Source organism: Toxoplasma gondii, chromosome Ib (genome assembly GCF_000006565.2).
Source record: "Toxoplasma gondii ME49 chromosome Ib, whole genome shotgun sequence".
NCBI classification, from domain to species: Eukaryota; Apicomplexa; class Conoidasida; order Eucoccidiorida; family Sarcocystidae; genus Toxoplasma; species Toxoplasma gondii.
The window spans coordinates 1177494-1197746 of record NC_031468.1 but is presented as its reverse complement, the minus strand read 5'-3'; the positions used below and the strand labels follow the sequence as shown (position 1 = coordinate 1197746).

Here is a 20253-nt window from a genome sequence, read left to right as displayed (position 1 = left end):
ATACTCACGGAGATGTGGATAAAATGCTAGAGAGATGCATACCAATTTTGATATATATAAAGATGAAAAGGTGTATGCAAAAGTAGATCGATGCAATTACAAATGTATATATATATATATATATATATATATAGATGTGTTTTCAGAGCACGTGGATATAGTCATCCACGGAAGAAAATGGGTGTAACAGGAACAGAGAGCAGCAGTTAGATGTCTCGACGAAGATCTGTATACAAACATAAGTAGATACAGAGATAAATACATATATATATATATATATGCATATTTGTGTGTAATGAGACAGGACCGTGAACCGCCAAAGAGACGCAAATGTATACATGTATAGGTAGATGTAGACAAATAAGGATAGTATTTGTGAAGAGGTGAAAGACGGTAGATTGAAAAACAGTATTTTTCTCTGCCACTGAGAAGATCACCCTTTTCCAGGTCCCTGCTATGTTTTCGCGTTTCCTCTTTTGCTTTCCGTCGAGTTCGCTGTCACTTTCTGTCTCTCTGGTTTGGCCTTGTGAAAGTCGTGTTTCTCTCCGACCTGCTGGTTACTCTGCAGTCGATTTTGAGCATTTAGTTCCTCCACATACGCGTCGTACATTCTCCATTGATTGACTGCAAAAACCGCAGCACTCGCCTTTTCAGTGCATGCACACACGGTGGGGTTGCTTGCGCGCTCCCTGTGTCACCGCGCAGACGAGGCAGCCGGCAGGTCCGCCGTTTCTCAGCAACAAGATTGTCTAGGTCTGTTCACGGCAGGGTATGCAGGACGCTTCACTGCGCTGGCTGTCGACGTCTTTGGAGTCTGACGCAACGAATCAGCGACAGAAAAAGAGACCCCTCACTGACAGTCTCTGGTCTAAGCGATCTCTTCTCCTGTCTCTCTCAGTTCGTTCCTTGCTTTCGATGTCTGCTTTCTGCTGCCTTGGTTTCTATGTCTTCTGAGGTGTTCAAGCAGGTTTTCGACGGAGAAAACGCCTTGTTTCGGAAGAGAGAGAATCTTTGTCTCACCTGTGCCGGCCACAGGGACAGTAGGCGGAGGCCTCGTAGCCACACCTCGTTCTCTGAAGAAAATGGAAAAACATGAAAAAGGCAGCGTTTTTTAAAACGTCGACACGAGCAACAAGAACACGACAAAGGCAGACGAAAAGAAATATTCACACGAGAAGGAGAAAGTACAAATGAGCGACCAACCAACCTCAAAGACGAAGCGAACACAACAAACAGCGAAGCCCTGTGGTCCGACAAATCTTCCGCAGGAGGAAGCGTGCACACATATCCACAGAGACCAGACAACTTCACATATATACATATATACATACATATATACATACATATATATACATATATATATATACATATATATATACATATATACATATATATATATATATACATATATATATATACATATATACATATATATATATATATACATATACAAATATATATGTATATATACATATGCGCACACACGTTTTATATATGTGCATAAAAAGCAATTCCTGTTAATCCTTGTTGTGTAAACTTTACCGCGTAGGTGTGATTACGCTCTATGTGGTTTCACATTTCTAAACATGTGCATCAAGTGTTCTGTGCGGATCAAAAGTTCTTCTCAGCACACGCATGAAGACAGTTCCTTATCCCTGTGGGAATTCCTCCAATCCGGACGCCCTGATGTACTTTTACAAATGTGTACATGTCTGAATTTGTGTATAAACGAATATGTGGCGCATATGGCTTTTAGATTTGATGGAGAAGGGATGTATCGTCTTACCTATCAGCTTTTGTTTCAGTTTGAGAAGCCCGGTCCCCGTAGTTGAACTGGTTCCTCAGCACCCGACCTTCGTCTTCAGTGTTTTCTGTAGAAGAAACAGAGCACATCCGGAAACCGTGTTTCGAGAGTTGTTCGATTTTACAGACTCAAGAAAGCAAACTGTGAAATGCGAGAAGAAAGCAGCTTCTCCTCCTCTGTGCTCTGCCTCCGCTCTTCCCTCTCTTACCTTCTCTGGTGTCTCTGACCAGACAGCAAGTCCCTCCGTCTTCACACGCATCGATGCATGGGCATGCACTCAAAAATAAATGGAGGCATATACATATACATATATATATATATATATATATATATGCGAAGACACTGACTTCTTCAGACGTCGTTTCTCCACTTTCCGCGGGAGACTGCTGTTGGAATTGTGTTGTTTTTCTTACGTTGGAGGTCGTCTTCGATGCGAATGTCAACACTTTCTTTTCTCTTTTTTTTCGCGTCTTCTTCTTCTCGAAGTCTCCACGCCTCTTCTTGCTCAATGGCTTCTTGACTTTCGGCGTGGAGCAACGCCCTAGTTTGAGACCGGAACACAGAGAGGAAAAGAGATCATTTCTCCGTTCAAAACGATTCGTTATTCTTCTCAAAACGGGGACCCGATCGTCCCTGGAGGCTTCCACAGTCCCCACATGAAACGCCGAAGTCCACGATCTCGGTAACTAAACATGTCGATACGTGAAGTAACGTAGTGAAGGGGGCGAGAATGTATACATCCGCGCGGATATATGCATGCATACATGTACGCGTATCTGCACACACACCTGTACTTGCGTCTGTCCCTGTAGATCTTTGTTGTATGACTAGGTAGATAAACGGATAGATTGAGTGAGTGTAGGGGGAGACGTTTAATTCGGGACTTGTGGAAGCATGCGTAGATGATGTGTGTTGTGTGTAGGGCTGCCTGCGTTTGTGCGTTGCTAAATCGTGACAACGGCGGTCGTTTTGAGCGATTGACGAGAGGCCGTTGTCTCCGTCTCTTCTCTTTTTCGCACCCGTCGACGCTCAAATGGAAGACAGTTTGATCGATCTGCTCGTCGCGCTTGAAAACTTTTTCTTTGAACGAATAAAGAGCCAGGTTTTTCGGTGCGCGAGGATTTTGCGGATACAAAATGCGGGGGGGCATGCGTTTGCGAAGTTCTTCTGGCGACAGCTGAAGCTGGTCTTTGGGCTTCACTCGCAGAACGGCCTTCAACAAGGGGAAAAGGCAGAAAAACAGAGACACATGAACGAGAAGGGGATCCTGTCTGTTCTGCGCATGCTGTGTCACGCTACAGCCTTCGGTACACCCGAAAGAGAAGCAGATGCGAACAGAAAAAAGAAAAAGAAGAAGACCTTCAGCTGGAGGCAGACGCGAGCTAACACACGACTGCACGTCTAGACAACTGAGACAAGGCATCGTTTCTTCGAATTGTTCGGTGGATAAACCAACGTAGAACCAGCTCGGCTGTTGGGCAAATTGCACCCAGTCGGCAAGAGCGATGGAAATGTGTATGCAGATGTCTGTGTATGCAGATATATATATATATATATGTAGGTATCTCTCTATGTGCATGATGTATCTGCATACGTGACGTAGCTATACATGCGTATCTACCTATTAATAGGTAGGAAAATGGATGCAGAGAAATGTACATAAATGAGTATGACAAAGTCATGCACGATGATGATGCAGAAGTGCCATGTGTGTAGCCTGTATGTGCCGTGAATAAGATTGGGATGTTTCTCCGACTTTTCGAAGAAATAAAAGAAACATGTATTCCTGCAGACACTTCCTCATGCGCCAACAACACAGGGAAAGAAAGCGACATGGATGCCTCGAACAAAATCTCCCTTGTCTTTTGACCCTCGGTTCGCACAGCTTGCGTTTCGAGGCATCATAACTTGTCCTAGCCACGCTGGTGTATCCTTTTCTTCTCAAATGTGTTTCACATCCATGCATACACTACATGTACAAATATATATATATATATATATATATATATATACTCATTCAAATATGTGCATGCAAGCATCTCACTCTACATATCTCTCCCTCTCCGTATCTATGCCTTTATATATATATATATATATATATATATGGCGTTCTTTTATGGAGTTATTGTACGCTTCCGATGGATCCATGTCTTTTTGAAGTGTTGTTGAGTGCTCCTTCTCTGTTTTACCATTGGATTCGATGCGTCTTCTTGCTGCGAGTCTTCATCGCGGTGCAGAGAAAGAGAGGCACGGTGGCCTCGTCGGCCGCCGGGCAGGCCTGTGATGGAGGTGCGCTTCTTCTGCGCAGCGGGACTGTTGCTGTTCCACATTTTGTTCGCATATAGTCCGAAATCCAGGGAGATGAAGAACGACAGCGAGCTGGATTCAGGAAGAACGCCTGAGGGTCGACGGCAGCGGCATCCTGCGGGGGAGCGATGGGAGAGAGCTGCTGCGTGTCTCCGATTGCGTTTTCTGCTTTTTTAATGCTTTCTTGTAGCGGCTGTTCCCTGTGAGCTCCTCAGAAACGAGCATTAAACGAAGACTGCTGACAGAAAACAAGCTATCTCTAAATCGATGAAAATAGAATAAAGATTTCTTGTATCATATGTATATATATATATATATATATATAGGTAGGGGTATGCTCCGCTCCCCGGAGAAGAAAGATTTTCAGATGGAGAGGGGCTGATCGGTTTTAAGAACCAAGAAAGAGCTCTCGACTGAGCAGCACGCTTTTGACGCCGAAGCAAAAAAGACTGCACTCAGCGATGCGTGCACCTATGGATGATTCTGTTAGGAGACAGATCTTTGAATCGATTTACGAAGCTTCTGAGCGTGTCTCGGCATCTGAACGCCTTGCAGCTCAGGGTCAGTTGAAAGAAATCGAAGAAAGGCGACGAAATTCTGCAACAGACGTGCATGCAGGGGGCTCTAAGTTGGCTTTCCTGACAAACTTCGGAGATTGGGAGGCTGAAATCCAAGTTGAAGAAGACAGAGTCATCAAACTCTTTCAAGTTCCGCTTTGCCAGCAGTCATATATATATATATATATATATATATATATATATATATATGGAGAGAAAGAGAGATTTTATTTCTGCATTTACATTGCGAATCTTCAGAGAAACGCGTTTCACATTTTGTTTCCAAGATATAAACATGTGCATGTACATATATATATATATAGTTGTACGCGTACATGTGCTTTCGTTGATGGGTAGTCGAAAGTGCTGGTTAAAATTGGAGAGCGCGAGGTACGAGGACTTCAACGGCCTCCTTCAACTTTTCGACACAGATTTACACTTGAAAAAAGGATAGCTTACGTAAATCTGTGTACATCTAGACAGAATGCAGTTTTCTGCAGGACGTTTCAACCTTTTCCTTGGGCGAAAGCATCTACATCCAGCTTTCCCCCGACATTTCTCCATAGATAGAGACACAAGGATGCGTGCTTCTCGTCTGCCGTTGATTTCAGGCATCCAAAGGAATTCTTTCGCGACGTCTTCGCAGATGTATACGAATCTGGCTCTTCCGATCGCAGGCAGCCTGTGTCCCGGAACAGGCGCACCCTGCGGGCAGAGCAGCGCATGGGAGAGGAGCGTTTTCCCTCTCCCGCTGTTTGTCTATCTCTAGTTCTTTCTTCGTTGCCCGGCGGAAAGGGGAAGAAGGCCTAGCACCCTTTGGAGAGGCGCCCACGAACGGGAGAAAAATCGTTTGCTTCTCGGATTTGTGAAAAATTAAGATGTCTAGTAAAAACAGACACGCCCTTCATTCGAATTGTATTGCGGGTGTGAAGAATCCGGTAAGACAGGTCACTAAGCTGTGCCTGTGTCTCATCTTTCAATAAAGGCGTTTCCTCCACCAATTCTCGGGCTTTCTCCCTTCTCAGAACGATAGGTGGCCTGGGTAGAGAGTGCAGCTTCTCACAAACTGTACAACGGTCAATTATGTCCATCTGTGCATCTACGACTTTGATACTCGGTGTCTTCCAGACAATTCCGTTGTTCTGTACACGACGACGCCAGGAATGACTGCCCACAATCATTCAGGACAGCGGCAACGCCTGGACAACTTCCTAGACCGCCAGAGATCCCCGGCAAACTGCACCTTTTCGAGAGAGACGGGAAAATTCCGCCTCACCACCTCGCCGTTTTGACAAAAGTGTGCATGCACAAAACCTGCTGGACCGTGAGCATTGCACAGAAAACCTGCGACAAACTGCCCGCCTGTTCTCCAGCCTCGTCTATCGCGTCGCAGTAGGGAATCGCCTTATATTCGGAGACTCAGCCGGGGACCTTCCCGTCCTGCGTGGCGGGCGCATGCAGGTGCTGACTGTTCGGCATGCCTTTCGGGGCTCTCTTTCCCGTTTCTTCCCGCTTTTCCCACACCTTCGCGCCACGCATTTGTGTTTTCTCTTTTCTTTCTCACTCGCCTTCCTCGCGTCTCGTTTGGGGTTGCTTCTGCGCATTTTCCTCGCCACTTTTCCGCAAGATGGAGCAGCCGAAGCTCGCAAAGGTCGAGAAGGTGTTGGGAAGAACTGGCAGCCGCGGAGGGGTTCTGCAGGTTCGCGTGACTTTCATGGCTGACGAAACTGACCTCGCTGGCCGTTCGTTGATTCGCAACGTTAAGGGCCCCGTCAGAGAAGGCGACATTCTTGCTCTTTTGGAAACAGAACGTGAGGCTCGTCGCCTCAGATAAATTCACTCGAGAAAAGCACGCCGCATGCGGCTTACCCGCCCCCGCATTGCGCCTCTCACCCGGTGACTGCATTATGCACGGAGAAACCTTACGCACTTCTCGCTCGCGAAGAAATGGTCACTATGTATGTCTCCCTGTGCAGGAAGACTCGGGATTTTGCGTGGGGTGTGGCGTAAACGACGGAGCGTGCTGCTGGGTCGTGTGTTCATCATTCGGACAGAAAAAGCGCCTTCGGGGTGTTGTTTCGAGCTCGACGAAAAAACTGGACGAGACAGGTTGGACGTTCGTCTCTGAGGCAGAGAGAGCACGCGTCGCGACGAGAAAGGAGCCGTGGACGCCGACTGGGGTCGAAAGGCGTCTATGTCCTTTCGGGGGGTAGAGGTTTCGGGATCTTTCTCGTGGAGTTTTCAGGTGACAAAGACAAGACTGAACGACAAAACTTAGGCGGAGTGTCTTGAAAGGGACAAGCAATACTGCAGTTCTCACTCTGCGGTGTTTCGACAGAGCTTGAGGTCTCTTCTGGATTGCAACGCGCCGTCAAGGCGTTTCGCGGGCTCCGTGAGAGCAGTCGAAGAAGAAATTTCGAAAGACACGAATCCGATTCTTTCGGGAATGCATGCGTTTCTCTGTACGAGTCTAGACGTCCCAAGCCTTTCCTACCCTTTTGGGTCTCATGAACGACTTCAGGGTCCAGCCGCGTCGCTGGATCCCCGAAGACGCTTAGGAGATGTGCGTTCTCTGTACCGGTGTCGAAATCGGAGCACAAACTCTGTGTGCGTCAAACCTGTCTCCGCTGTCTCTGAAAACTGAAACTCTGACAACCTTCCCCTACGTCCGGACCCTCTGGAACTTCCAGACAGCGTATTCAACGCCACTTTGCAGGCATTCTCACTCACTCAAAGAGTCTGCAGGCGGATGGATAGACATGCATGCACAAGCATATGCATACAGGTAGATAAGTGTATACTTATATTTGTACTTAACTGCACAGCTGCAAGTGTGTATATATATGTGTATAGGCGCAGATGCACACGTGAAAATAGAGGCTTACATTTAGTGTCAAGTAACTTACACTTCTGCTCAAGTGCATATCTGTGTCCTACATAGAAAATTTAGGATAACAGAAATATCCGCTACTCAGTTCGGATGCAGACGCGTGCAGAAGAGGTGCATGAAGACAGCAACGAGACAAGCCGTTCGTGTAGTGACACTTGACGGAGAACAGGGGTGTTTCACACAGGATCTTTTCCGTGTTTCACCAGATGCTTCAATCTTCCACGTAGCCAAGGCCCCAAAATAGATTTGCCGAGGAACCTTGACGACGTTAACAGCCGCAAAACTCCGTGCTCTACACAGAAATCCTTTTACGAGGAACGCGACACACGTGTACGGCAAAGAATTCCCGTCGGTGTCTAGATGCAGCATATGCATGCATCATATATATATATATATATATATATATATACGTATGTAAGTAGGCATGTATGTGTAGGACTCCGCCCGCGCGTATTCAGGGATTGTGGGCTTACCGGACGCCTGGCACTCTGCAAGACGTACTTTTCTTTTAGAAACGTGTGTATCTACAGTTAGGTACGAAAATGCATCCATATGAACCTCATATATATGTATATACATAAATATAAAAATTTATATATATATATATATATATATGTTTAAACATTCTGCCCCACAGTCGGCATTCACTGTAAGTTTTCGAGGTGAATGCTTGTGAAGAGATCTTGCTCAAATCACCTTAGATGCCACATGGCTCTCCCTGACTTCCCTGCCGAGCACAACGAGATGTGTAACAAAGTGGAGATTCAAAATATCAAAGTCCCCAAACCTCTAAGACTTTCTACATGCGTGATGGCCCTGTCACTCGTTGCATGTGTAGAATTTGAGGCCTACATCTTTCTGTCTGTGTATCTATTTATGTACGCCCATTTCCCTACCTCAATAACTGTGTCCGTGCATCCGTTTACTGATCTATGTATCTATCACTGAACATCTACTGACTTTTCTCTCTGTATCTAGCTCTGCATGTCCACTTGATTCTCTATCTGCAGATGGATCACCACTTGTATTTCTTCACATTCGTATCCATATGTACCTCTGTCTCTCCATCTCTCTATGCAGGGATTTGTCAAGTCGAGAGACATATTCCACGAGTCCGTTCGTCACTGTGCATGCTTCTTCAACTGCATGCACAGCCTCGCGTCTCTGGGGACGATCAACGACGCGTTTTCTGCGGCTCTTCTGCGCTGGAAACGCGGGAAATTGACGGTTGTTTGGTGCAAAAAACGCGAACTGTCCTACAGACAGAAAAAAATCTGCTTGGGTCGTTGTCTCCTGTAAATGTCCGCTGAACGCGCGCGCTTGCTCGGCCTTTCCTGCCACGGAGGCCGAGGACCCATTCTCAAGCACATGTGCACGTGTCTGTATATATACACATATACTTGTGCATGTGGACAAGTGTTTATGTACACACGTACTTTTAGGTACACAGTTTTATTTACGTATACATAGACGATACGTATACATAGACGATACGTATACATAGACGATACAGTGACAAGGAGCGAGTAGGCGAGAAGAGAATTCTCATGCACGACGAATGGAAACAAGAGGTCCGCAAACAAGAGAGAGAAAGCCACGGTCGGACCCCACACTCGTGCGGCACAGAGGATGCGAGGGGAGGAAAAGGCCTCTTGTGTTCACGGGGAGACACGGATCTTTTTTCTCTAAAGGCTGCTCTTCCGAACAAGGCACCACCCGTGAAGACGGAAAAGCCAGAGAACAAGAACCTGACGGCCCCGCTGTCTTTGAGACATGCTCACGACTCCCTCTCCTCTCCAGCCACGGAGACATTCCAAAACGCCAAGAACACACACCCCGCAGACAAAATCCGAATATGCAATCCGATGCATGCAAAAGACGCAGCACTGCAAACGTAAACGCATGCGTGGACCTCCACTGCCACACACACACACAGATTTACTCGTATACGCACATCTGTCCATGAGTATACTTATATATATATATATATATACATATACATATACATATATATATATATATATATATATAGATAGATAGATAGATATAGATATACCTGAGTATATGCGTGTGTAGATTGATGTATGCATGTAGATCTAGTTTGCTGGTTGAGTGCAGAGAGAGGAAAGAGGCGAGAAAAAAAGAGTGAATATCTTCCTCCGTGACGCTCGGAGAAATCACCTCCTTCGACTCGCCTGGCAGGACAAGCGGAACATCAAAACAGACGAAGAAACACCGTTTCACTCTCACCCACACAGACATGAAAATAAACCGAACACGCGTCCACACCATCCATTGAAACTCGTGTATTCCCATATATATATATATATATGTATATATATATATATAGATATGGTAATCAACCACACCTCGAAACTACAATGTGCATACCGAAATATACAGAGATGCATATACTGCCTTGCATATATATATATATATATATATATATATATATATATATATTAGAGAGAGAGAGCAACATAATATAGATGTATATAGATATTATTAAGCGTAGTAGCTCGATGATCACAGATTGCTGTGTGTCAGAAAAGACAACCTGTATAGATGTGCGAAGAAGTGCATGAGAATGATTCCAGGGGTTCCAGTTGGAGGCACAAAGGAAACAAATAGACATGGGCGTTGCTAATGTCGATACCAGCCCTCTGAAGCCGTACCTTCGCCTTTGGTTTCCGCCGCTGTACAGACGCCTTCCTGCCCCCGCGTTTGCTGATTTTCGTAGCAGCGACATCCGCTAGAAGCGTCTCTTCGTCGTCTTGGTCGTCGTCTTCCTTCTGCTCTGCTTGTTCTGCTTCGCCATGAGTACCGCTTTCTTCTTTCTCTCCATTTTCTTCAGGCGCTGCCTCAATCGTCCCTTTCTGTCCGTTCGCAGGATTCCCGGTCGTCTCTGTTTCTCGTTCTGTTTCATCGCGGATAGGAGTGTGTCCGTCGTTTTCCTTTGTTTCGCCGTCTCCTCTCTGCGGCTCCGCCGCATGCCTCTTCCCCTCGTCTGTCGAGTCTTCTCGTCTCCTCTTTCTCTTGTTCTTTTTCCCCGTCTCGTCTTCAGAGGAGGCCTTCGGAACCGCGTCCTCCTCCCTCGAGGAAGACTCGCCAGTCTCCGCGGCTGCAGGCGCACCCTCGCTCACCTCCGGCGCCGGGGGGTCTGTACACGCAGGCGTGCACTCCGGATCGGCACCGCCCTGATCCCCTTCTGGGTCTCTTTCTGCCTTCTCTTGGGGGATAGTCGCTTCGCCTCTCCTCTCGACAGTTTCTACCTCCCCGTTCTCTTGGTTCGCTTCTCGACCGCGCGCCAAACGCCGTTTCTTGTTCTTCCCAGATACTCCTTTCCTTCCGGCTTCCTGTGATAGGAGATCCTCTTTTTTCTTCTCCTTCTCCCCTTCCTTGTCGTCTGTCTCCTCTCCAGCCTTCTCATCTCTCTTCGCCTCTCCCTTCTCTTCTTTCTCCTCTTTCTCCTTCTCCCCTTCCTTCTCGTCCGTCTCCTCTCCAGCCTTCTCATCTCTCTTCGCTTCTCCCTTCGCTCCATTCTCTTCTTGATCCTTCTCCCTCTCCTTCTCTTCCTCCTCGCCACTGTGCTCGTGGCTGCCGTGTTCTCTGTCTGCCTTTTTCTCTGTTTCTCTCTCCCGTTCTCGTTCGTCCGTCAACTCTCTCTTGCCTTCTACACCGTCTCCCGGCGGAACCCCCGCGCGTCGCTGTTTGTACACCTCAGCGTGGGCGGCAGCTAGCTCGGTCTCCAGTGCAGCCAGTTTCTTCTGTGTCTCTGCCAATTCTTTCTGTGCAGCGCTGAGAGCCGCCTCGAGCGCAGAAATCTCTGAATTCGCAGCTTCTCGCGAAGACAATGCCGAGTCACGAGCAGAAGTCACAGAAGACAGTTCCTTTCTCGCGTTCTCCGCCTCTCGCACTAACGCGTGGTTCTGCCTCTTCAACTGCTGTGCCTCCAATGTGCACCTGCAGATATCCATTGGCACATTCATACCCGCATGTGATATGTATTCATATACATATATATATATATATATCTTTTTGTGCGAAAATAGTGGAGAGATACTTAATGTGTATACACTCAGATCTGTACGTATGTATCTATCTATATGTATATATTTGTGCGAAAATATTATGTCGCCTCGATATATCCATATTAACACGGGATACGGTAGATGAGACGTAGCCATACCTGGATTTGCACCAGCATCATCTCTAGAAATTCGAGGTGTATGTCTGTGAAGAGTTTTCAAAACTGTAGATCGACGTGCAAATATATATACATATATATATATATATCCATATCCAGATAGATTCATATCGACAGACAGATAAATAGGTAGATATATATATATATATATATTTATGTAGACAGATACACAGATGTAGACGTAGCTAAATATACGGACAGATCCATCGGTAGATACAAAGGTGGAACCGAACAATGGTAGAGAGGCAACGACTCGTAATTTCCCCCATGTACACAGCGAGGTGGAGTGAAGGTGATTTGCGTAGGTGGAAGCGAGATGAGTGCGGGCTCTCCTCTTCCTGTCGACTTTCCTCTCTTAGTTTCTCTTCTCCCTTGCTCTCACCGTTTGTTCTCCAACTCGAGTTCTTCGTTTTTGCGCTTCAGCTGGTCAATGCACTCGTGCAGTGCATTTGAGAGGCCCTGCAGAGATCCGGAAAACATAAGAAAACCGCCCCCTTGCCCACTATTTCCCTCGTCACAATCTACTTTTTCATCCCCATCAACTGTGCTTACCCCACCCGTGTACCCCCACCAAGCAATGGGCATATATATATATATATATATATATATCTTTATGTATATTTTTTTTTCATGTGAGAGCATGAGATAGACAAACGAACGTACATGCACGTCTACCTGTGTACGTAGACATTCATGGCACTGCGTAGATTGAGCGTAAACGTTTTGGCTCTTTTTTCCATTCTCTTTCACTACAATTATTTCCTTTGAATTCTCTCTGTAGCGCAAGAAGTTCCTTCCCTGTATTATTTTTGCCACCCTTCCCCGCTGGCTCGCCTCGAGGTTTTTTCTGGTCTCTCCGCGTTGATGCTTTTCTAGATCCACAGTTGAAAACACTTGAACGCGACTGGGGCAAGAATCCTTTGGAGGAAGTCGATTCTCACCAAGTGAGTTTCTTCTGTTCGCCGCTGGTCGGCAGCTGCTTTTGCGGCCTGCGCCTCCTGCTCCGCCGACGCTCGTTTCAAGTCCAGAAGCTGAGGAAAAAAGGAATCAAGACGAAAGAGAAACCTTAAAACAGAGAGGACAGAAAGAGCAGAAACGAGCAGACACAGCAAAGGAGGTGAACAGAGGAGAGCTAAGAAGGTGTCGGAGATACGCAGACGGTCGCAAGCCTGCTCCTTGAACGACGGCGCAGGAAACAGGGACAAATATAGAAATATTGTCCTCGTCAGTGTTCATTAGTTCTCTCTCCACCCCTTGCCTCTGTAGTTTTTTCACATAAAATATATACATATATATGTATATATGTATATAATATGTCATAGATAATAATACATTTGTATATGCGTAGAACTCGCTTGATCTCTGCATAAAAGTCTCTCTTTCTCCGCAGTTGTCTTTGTCTCTCTAGAGGCATACATCTTTCAATGCCTGTCTCTCTTTCTCTTCGCTTTTTGTGTTTTTCTCTCTCGCCTCTGTTTCCTCTTTCTCTCTTGCACACGAGAGCCTCGAGTCTCTACCAGTTGTTGGTTGCGACGCTTCTCTTGAAGGAGGTCTTGCTGCAGGGCCTGCTGCTGCTCCTTCTTCTCTTGTTGTTGCTCCTGAAAAAACACAGCGAGCACCAGTCTGTGCGAGTCTTCCCCGGTAATCAGCTGTCTATACACCCCGGAACCCGCGGGAGAAAGAACGAACGAAGCAGGCGCGTTTCCCGTCAGGCGCACGGAAACTGGCAAAGATCCGAGGCACTCGAAGGACGACGAAGAGCGCCAGGCATAATACGAGAAACGAGGAGAACAAATGACACGGACAGGAACAAAAGCCAGAAAAAAGAGTTTCTTTCGGTTGCTTCTTCCCACTCGAGTTGTGCAGCGGCGTCGTTTCGTTCATGGGCAGCAGAAGCGACACCAGAATCCACGAATTTTCTGCATCACTGCACTGGTCGAGGGCGTGTGCTTTCTTCGCTTGTCTGTCAAAACTCAGGTGTCTCTTCTCTGCACGTACTTGCATTGCCAAATCTTTATGGAGCAGCTGCTGCTGCATTTGTTGCAATTGTTGCAGAAATTCTTCATTTTGCTGCTGAAGAGTCTGTGCGTGTTGTTTCCAAAAAGACGCAGGTTTCGCCGCAGCGTCTTCTTCTTTCGGGAGCTCCCCTGTCTCCTGACCAAGCTGAGGGAAAAGCAACCGAAGCAGGCCGGCGGCATCAGACTCGCTTCTCAAAACGAAATGCTTCTTCTTTTTCCCACCATCGGCTCTCTTACACTGTCTCTCTGTTTCTCGCGCTCCTCTGCTCGCCCTCACGTTCTTTCTCCCCTTCGCCTTTCTCCGTTCTTTTGCCCTGTTGGCCTCTCTCCCTTCCTTCCCTCCCGCCTCTTCGGTGGACTGAAAGACGAAAAGGCTTCCGGTTCGCCTCACCGTTTCCCTGCGTCCACTGAGCAGGCCTCTGGGTACGTGGTCGAGCTCGAGAGCTGCGGCGTCAACGCGCCCAGGTTGCAGGAGCTGCAGTGTTTGCTGCGCTCGGATTTTCGATCTCTGCTGCAGAAGCAGCGCCTTCTTCGCTGCGAAGGCGCAGAGAAAGCAAAGAAGCTCTGGGGCCTGCGTCTCCCCCTTTTCGCCCTCCTGAGGCGTTGATGCGCGCGGAAAGGCTGCTTCCACGCCGCATTTCTCGCATCTTCGGGGCATTCCGTGTCTGGAGAGAAAAGCAGACAACTGCATCAACAGCTAGAGAACACAACTCCTGAGATATGACTCTACGCTCACAAGGCCGTCGTGGACTAGCAGGCATCCTCTCTTTGGAGACAACAGCCTTCCTCTACAGTTCTCGTATCTTCTTCGTCACGAGACACGCAGACGATGCCGGTGGAACAAGCAGTCTCGACAACGTGTGTCTTCCTTCCACTTCCTCTTCGTTGTCTACTTTCCTTCCCCTTCGGCAAAACGTTTTCCAGTGTTTCCTCTTTCCCCTCTTCCTTGTCTTCTCTCTCCCGTCTGCTCTCCTCCCTCAATTCGCCTTCGTCTTCTCTCCCTTCTCTCGCGGCTGTCTCCTCACCGTTGAATGCGAGAGCGACAGCGTTCGCACTCCTGAGCTTCGTTCCAGGCCGACCAACACTTGCAGTACCGACAGCTGAAAAAGAAAAGAAAAACAAAGGAATTCCTTAACCACAGCGGCGTACGTGCACACAAAAGCAGCCACACCCGCACACCATATATATATATATATATATATATATATATATAAATACTATTTCTACAAATAGACGAGAAGAGATATACAGACGTAGTTATATTTATACGGAAAGGTGTGAACACAGCTTCACATGAAGAGGCTCATGGAGGGGAGCCACGGAAACGGGTACATAGGGAGGTAGAGAAATGGAGAGAAAAGGATCGAGAACACCGAGGCAGACGAAAAAAGTCGTTTGTATGAATCGAACACTGTCTGTCAAGTTCCTTGTATCTCGTTACTTCACTGCGTATTTAGGACGAGACCACAGGAGTTCACTAGAGGCACTAGGAACCAGGACATCGCGTCAGTTCTTTTGCCAGCAGAGAGGACAGATTTTAATACATGCAAAGGATAAAGCTGCGAGTGCGGATGAGATTATTCAAGAAACCAATCTTTGAAAACGAGTTTTGACTGAAAGTTCTTGCCCTGGCGATTCTGGGCTCGCGCCCGGCCACAGAGACGCAGACGCGAAGCAATGAACTACTGAGAAGGGCGACCGCATGCGTAGGAACACAGAAACACATGCACAGAAAGCCACCTGGGGCGACCTTTCTTGTGTCTAAAGACGAGAAACTGGACGACGCGAAGAAATGACAGGCACGCTCCACCTTTCTCGCGGGAAAGCAGACCGCTTCCAGTGTCTGTACAGCCCCCCAGCGAGTGCCTGCTTCTCACATGCTCGGATCTTTCCGGTACTTGGACAGTTGCCGGGCGCATCCGAGGCAGATGGGTCGACCCAGCAATTTCTCTGCCTGCAGAAGAAGCCACAGACAGGAAGTCAGAGCTTTCGGTGGAGGGTCTCTCCTCGCTTCATGAAAGCGACTGAAAACGAAAACATCAACTCGTCAAACACAAAAAAGCATACCTACAGCGACAACAAACATACTTGTACATGCACCTACATACACAAACATGCATATACATACATTTATACAGAAACATACATACATGCATACAAACATACATACATACATACAAGCGTACGTACATAAATACATACGCACAGTACATATATATTTATATATATATATATACCCATATATATATATATATATATATATATATATATATATATATATATATATATGTCCGTATGGCGTTAGAGCACTGAACGGGGTGTCTGTTGACTGTGTGTTTGGACAGAGTTGAGATACTGTTCCGTCTGTCGAAAGTTGCGCGTCTGTGTCTTTTACCTGGGCGCAGTAGTGATGTTGCAGAAACTCGATTCCGCAGTGTTTGCAGTGTTGTCTGCCGACGTGGCGTGTACATCCACTGCAGACGCCGGAGGGGGCGCCTGAGGCGTTGCTGATTCTTTGGGGCTGTTGCCGGCAGTTCAAGCAGATCTTTGCTCTTCGCAATTTGTCGATTTTCTTCCACACATTCGCGCCAATCACCGCGACAGAGTGAGTGTGAACTTGCTGTGCCTGTTCGCGAGCCTGCTGCTGTAGCACGGGATGGGCGTCGAGAGGCGGCGCGACGAAACTCGAGGCGCCTCCCCGTGGCACTCGCGCCTCCGCCAGGTCCCCAGAGACCCCGTGGGGCCGGACTTCGGGCCCGAAGTCCGCCGGGAGTCTCCCAGCCGCCGCACTGTCTCCGAGTGTCTCCGAACGCTCTCGCGGTGCCAGAGTCTCTCCGTGGGGGCCTCTCGCCCACGGCGGGGACCCCGCCGGGGCAAAGTAGCCAGGGCACACTGACCCCGGCGCCGGATACGCCGCGGGCGCGAAGGGTACGCCCCACACAGGCCCGAACGCGCCCGGAGTCTCCGGGCCGACTGGCCCGGGGACTGGCCCAGGGACTGGTCCGGGGCCGACCCCCGGATGGGGTGTATGTGCGCCCGAGAAGGGGGGCGCGGCGACCTGGCCCGCAGGCGCGTGCAGGATGACGGGGCCGCCTGGACCAACAGCGAAGGGAGTTGCTGCGTGGTGAGGTCCAGGCGTCGAGACGCCGTTATTTTCGCTAGCCTCGCCTCCGGTTTCGGAGAACGGATGCCTCTGCGCCATGTGCGTCCAGGGGTCGACGGACGTCAGGTCTCGAGGAGAGAGTCTCCGTTTGTGAAGTGGACTCCGCGAGCGTCGCGACCGCGAGGAGGCGGGCGAGAGCGAAGGCGAAGGCAGATTCGAGTAGCCCGGGAGGTGACCGTGACGTTGCTCTTCTTCGTCGTCGTCCAAAGTGAGGGCGACGGCGGAGGTGCGACCCTCTCCGCGGCGGCCTTTGTGAAGACTCTTCTTGGCGCGATCGAAAACAGGCGAAGGCGAGGACTTTTCGCTCTCGCTGTTGTCGGACGTCAGGCGCCCCGACGCGCCGCGCCGCGAGGTGTGTCGGCGCCGGAGTCGAGAGGAAATGCAGTCCCCGTCCTCGCTCTTCTCGTCTTGAGTTTGTGCGTCTGGCCGGTCTCCTCCCTCCTCTCTGCTGTCCTTTTCTTCCTCGCGCTTCTCCTCCCGTTTCTGTTCTCGCATCTCCTCTCGCGAAGGAAACGAAGACCCGTCCTGCGGGCCTGCGGAGACAGGCGTCTCTTCGGCTTCCTTGGGCTGCGGGGCTCCTTGCCCACTTGAGTCGTCTCTCCAGGGGCTGCTGCGCCCTCGGTCTTTTCGCTCTTCCTCTGTGCGTCTCTCGTCGCGCAACTCGCGTTCTCTCCGTTCGCGTTCGCCCCGCCTCCTCTCCCCTCTCCGTTCTTCCTCGCGATCCTCTCGTCTGTCGTATCCTCTGCGCCGGTCCGCCCGCCTCTCATGTTTCTCCTCTCGCTTTCCGTGTTTCCTCATTCCCTCACGCTCTTCTCTTCCTTCCTGTTCCCGTCGTCCTTCCTGTTCCCGTCTCCCTTCGTATTCTTTCCTGCCATCACGATCTCGCCTCTCCTCGCGCCGCCTGTCGTCTCTTCTGCTCTCCTCTTTGTCTCTTCGGTCGTCGTCTCTGTCTCTCCGACGTTCTTCTCGTCGCTTGTTCGGAGACTCTGCGCAGCGGCTGTCGCGCCCCTTTCCCGACCCAGAGAAGCCCGAGGCGCGTTCTCTCACCTCTTCGGCACTGGCTGAGAAGCCGGAAACGGAAGCGCCCGGCGGCGCACAGCTCTCCGAGCCGTCGTCGATTTGCATGTCGTCGTCGGACTCTTCGACGAGGGCCGTGTTGGCCTCGGACTTCTGCTCGGCCTGCAAAGCCGCTCGCTCTTCCTGCGCCTTCTGCTCAACCAGTTGGCGCCACTGCTCCAAGCGCTGCATCTGTTTGTGTTCCTCGGGTCCTACGTCGAAGCGGGTCCTCCTTCGAGTCGTGGCACACGACGAGGAAGAGACTGGAGTCTGTCTCTTCACGGCCTCCGAGTCGCCGCCCGAGCTTCTGTGTTCGTCTCTTTTCCGCTCTGCGTGATCTCGCCCGCCCGTCCTGTCTCCAAGCCACTCCTCGCCATGTTCTCTCCGCGGTCGCTCCCGCTCGCCAGACTTCTCTCGGTCTCTGCGGCTGCTCGTTCTCTCTCTCTCTCCCTGCTCTTTCCTCTCTTCCTCGCGCCCACCTCCTCTACGTGCGATGGGATCCGCCGAATGTCTTCGCCTGCCCTCTTGGCTTCCGCCGCTCTTCGAGTGTCCATGCGCCTCGCTCTTGTGCGCGTCGCCATCCGTCGGCTTCGGCCCGAAGCCATCTCTCCCGCTTCTCTCTCCACCGAGGCGAAAAGCATGACTCTTCTTCTCGCTCAGTTCACGGCTACCATCGTTTCTGCTGGCCTCGCGCCTCGCGGGAGACGCCGAGCGCTCACCCCACCTGTCTCCGCTGTCTCCTCGCCCTGTCGTCTCGCCCGTGTCCTCACACTCTTTCGGGCTCTCCTCAATGCGAGAGGGAGAGTACAGCTGGTCTCCCGGTTCCTCCGACATTTTTCTCGCCCCTCGCGACTCTTCGTGTGTGCGGAGTTGCGCCTCTCGAAGTCTTCAAAGGAAGCAAGGTACGGAACAGGTGGGTTCTCACCCTCTCCAGGAAGTCTATCAGCTGGTTCCCGAGAAGCTGCGCAAGGAATAAGTGTAACCGTCTTCGTACTGATAAATCGAGGCGAGAGGAGAGAGAAGAAGGTCAAGACAGCTGCAGAGACGCCCCCGGTTCCGGGGGTGACGAGACGCTGAGAGAAAACAGGCTGACGACGAAGAGTGGAGAGTGGAGGAGGAAAACGCGCGAGAAAGAGAAAGGGGAAAACGAATGACGCGCTTGAAGACTCTCACTTGTGGTCGCGAACAAAGGGGCGTACCTGCAGTCGGAGAAATCAAAGGTGGGGAAGCTGGAGACACGCGAAACGCGATGGAACACGACGTGGAGGAGAGGATGCACAGAACGTTCTAAGCAGAACAGAGTCAGTGGACGCGATAAAGAAAGGAGCAAAGCCACAAAGAAAAATTCCTCTCCCCTTTCATGCGCAGTTGGAGAACAGAGACAACCCGTGAGTGGAGGGGGGACTCGACGTGGACAAGACGGGGAAACGGAGGCAAAGAAGAGCCGTAAACAAGAAAAAACTGTTCCGGGCCGTGGCCACGAGTATCTGCTGTCTAGTGCTACCTCCTTGAGGAACAGCAGGGGAATGCGGGAAATATTTGGTGTAGCTACACCTCATACGGGCTCTCGAAAGGGGCAAGACGCTGCGAGGTCCCCACGCGCACAGGCGGGGGACGCCAGAAAAGAGGGAAAAGCGAAACTATACGGCCAACAGAGTACTCTTCTTCGCAGAGACGAGAAAAGGTGGCAGCTCTCGTTCTTGCGGAAAAGCGAGAAAGATATCAGACCGCTTGGGTCGCATCTCCCCTGTGCATGCAGAGGAGACGTGGAGTCGATCTGGGAGCGAAAAAAAGACTTCTCACAGCAAATCGAGGCAGGGAAATGTGGAACAGAATACGCCAGAGCACGCAGGAGAACCTGAGCCGCACAGGGAAAAGAGGAAGAGAGACAAGGGAGGAAGAGAGACTGCCATAGAGTCCTCCTGGTCCATGGGCTCGGCATTTGGAGGCACGCTCCTGTCTTCAAGATGTGCGAGATACTAAGAAAGCGGTTACTTCTCCAGTGAAGCTGCGCAAGTAAAAGTGTCGACAACTGAAGCGGGCTCGAAATTCAAAAGGGAAGCCATGCCGAGAAGAGCCGCAGTTTCCGCTTTTCCATCCGTGTACACATGTATAGCGGTGTACAGACACTCGAACTTTGACCTTCGCTGCCTGGGAGAAGGCGGATTCGAGAGCTTTCGCTGGGAGCACGCGTTCAGAACGCGACCGGAATTGTGGGATAAGAGAAGTGAAGTAGGCCGCAGAGACCCGC

At 49.7% G+C, this 20253-nt stretch overlaps 3 protein-coding genes across 3 annotated transcripts in view; 1 reads left to right on the top strand and 2 right to left on the bottom strand.

Annotated features, from left to right (window-relative positions):
- TGME49_209300 (WD domain, G-beta repeat-containing protein) overlaps positions 1-4134 on the bottom strand; it is a gene marked incomplete at both ends in the record, with an annotated part of 13079 nt that extends 8945 nt beyond the window's left edge. Inside the window, 6 exons of the mRNA XM_018779462.1 lie at positions 551-624; positions 1021-1073; positions 1787-1871; positions 2218-2345; positions 2824-3017; positions 3994-4134. Of these exons, the coding sequence (XP_018638443.1) occupies positions 551-624; positions 1021-1073; positions 1787-1871; positions 2218-2345; positions 2824-3017; positions 3994-4134 (675 nt within the window). The remainder of the gene's footprint in view (positions 1-550; positions 625-1020; positions 1074-1786; positions 1872-2217; positions 2346-2823; positions 3018-3993) is intronic.
- A 1084-nt stretch (positions 4135-5218) lies between these two features.
- Positions 5219-7350, top strand: RPS28 (ribosomal protein RPS28). Its single transcript, XM_018779461.1, has one exon. The coding sequence runs from the start codon at positions 6146-6148 to the stop codon at positions 6500-6502; it is 357 nt and encodes a 118-aa protein (XP_018638444.1). The 5' UTR covers positions 5219-6145; the 3' UTR covers positions 6503-7350.
- A 2293-nt stretch (positions 7351-9643) lies between these two features.
- Positions 9644-20253, bottom strand: TGME49_209280 (hypothetical protein). The gene is made up of 10 exons (XM_018779460.1): positions 16179-20253; positions 15661-15737; positions 14809-14883; positions 14175-14448; positions 13764-13928; positions 13283-13363; positions 12707-12796; positions 12148-12224; positions 10234-11521; positions 9644-9753 (listed from the first exon to the last, which is right to left on the bottom strand). Exons 1-10 carry the CDS (start codon positions 18834-18836, stop codon positions 9736-9738), a joined length of 4803 nt encoding a protein of 1600 aa, XP_018638445.1. The 5' UTR covers positions 18837-20253; the 3' UTR covers positions 9644-9735.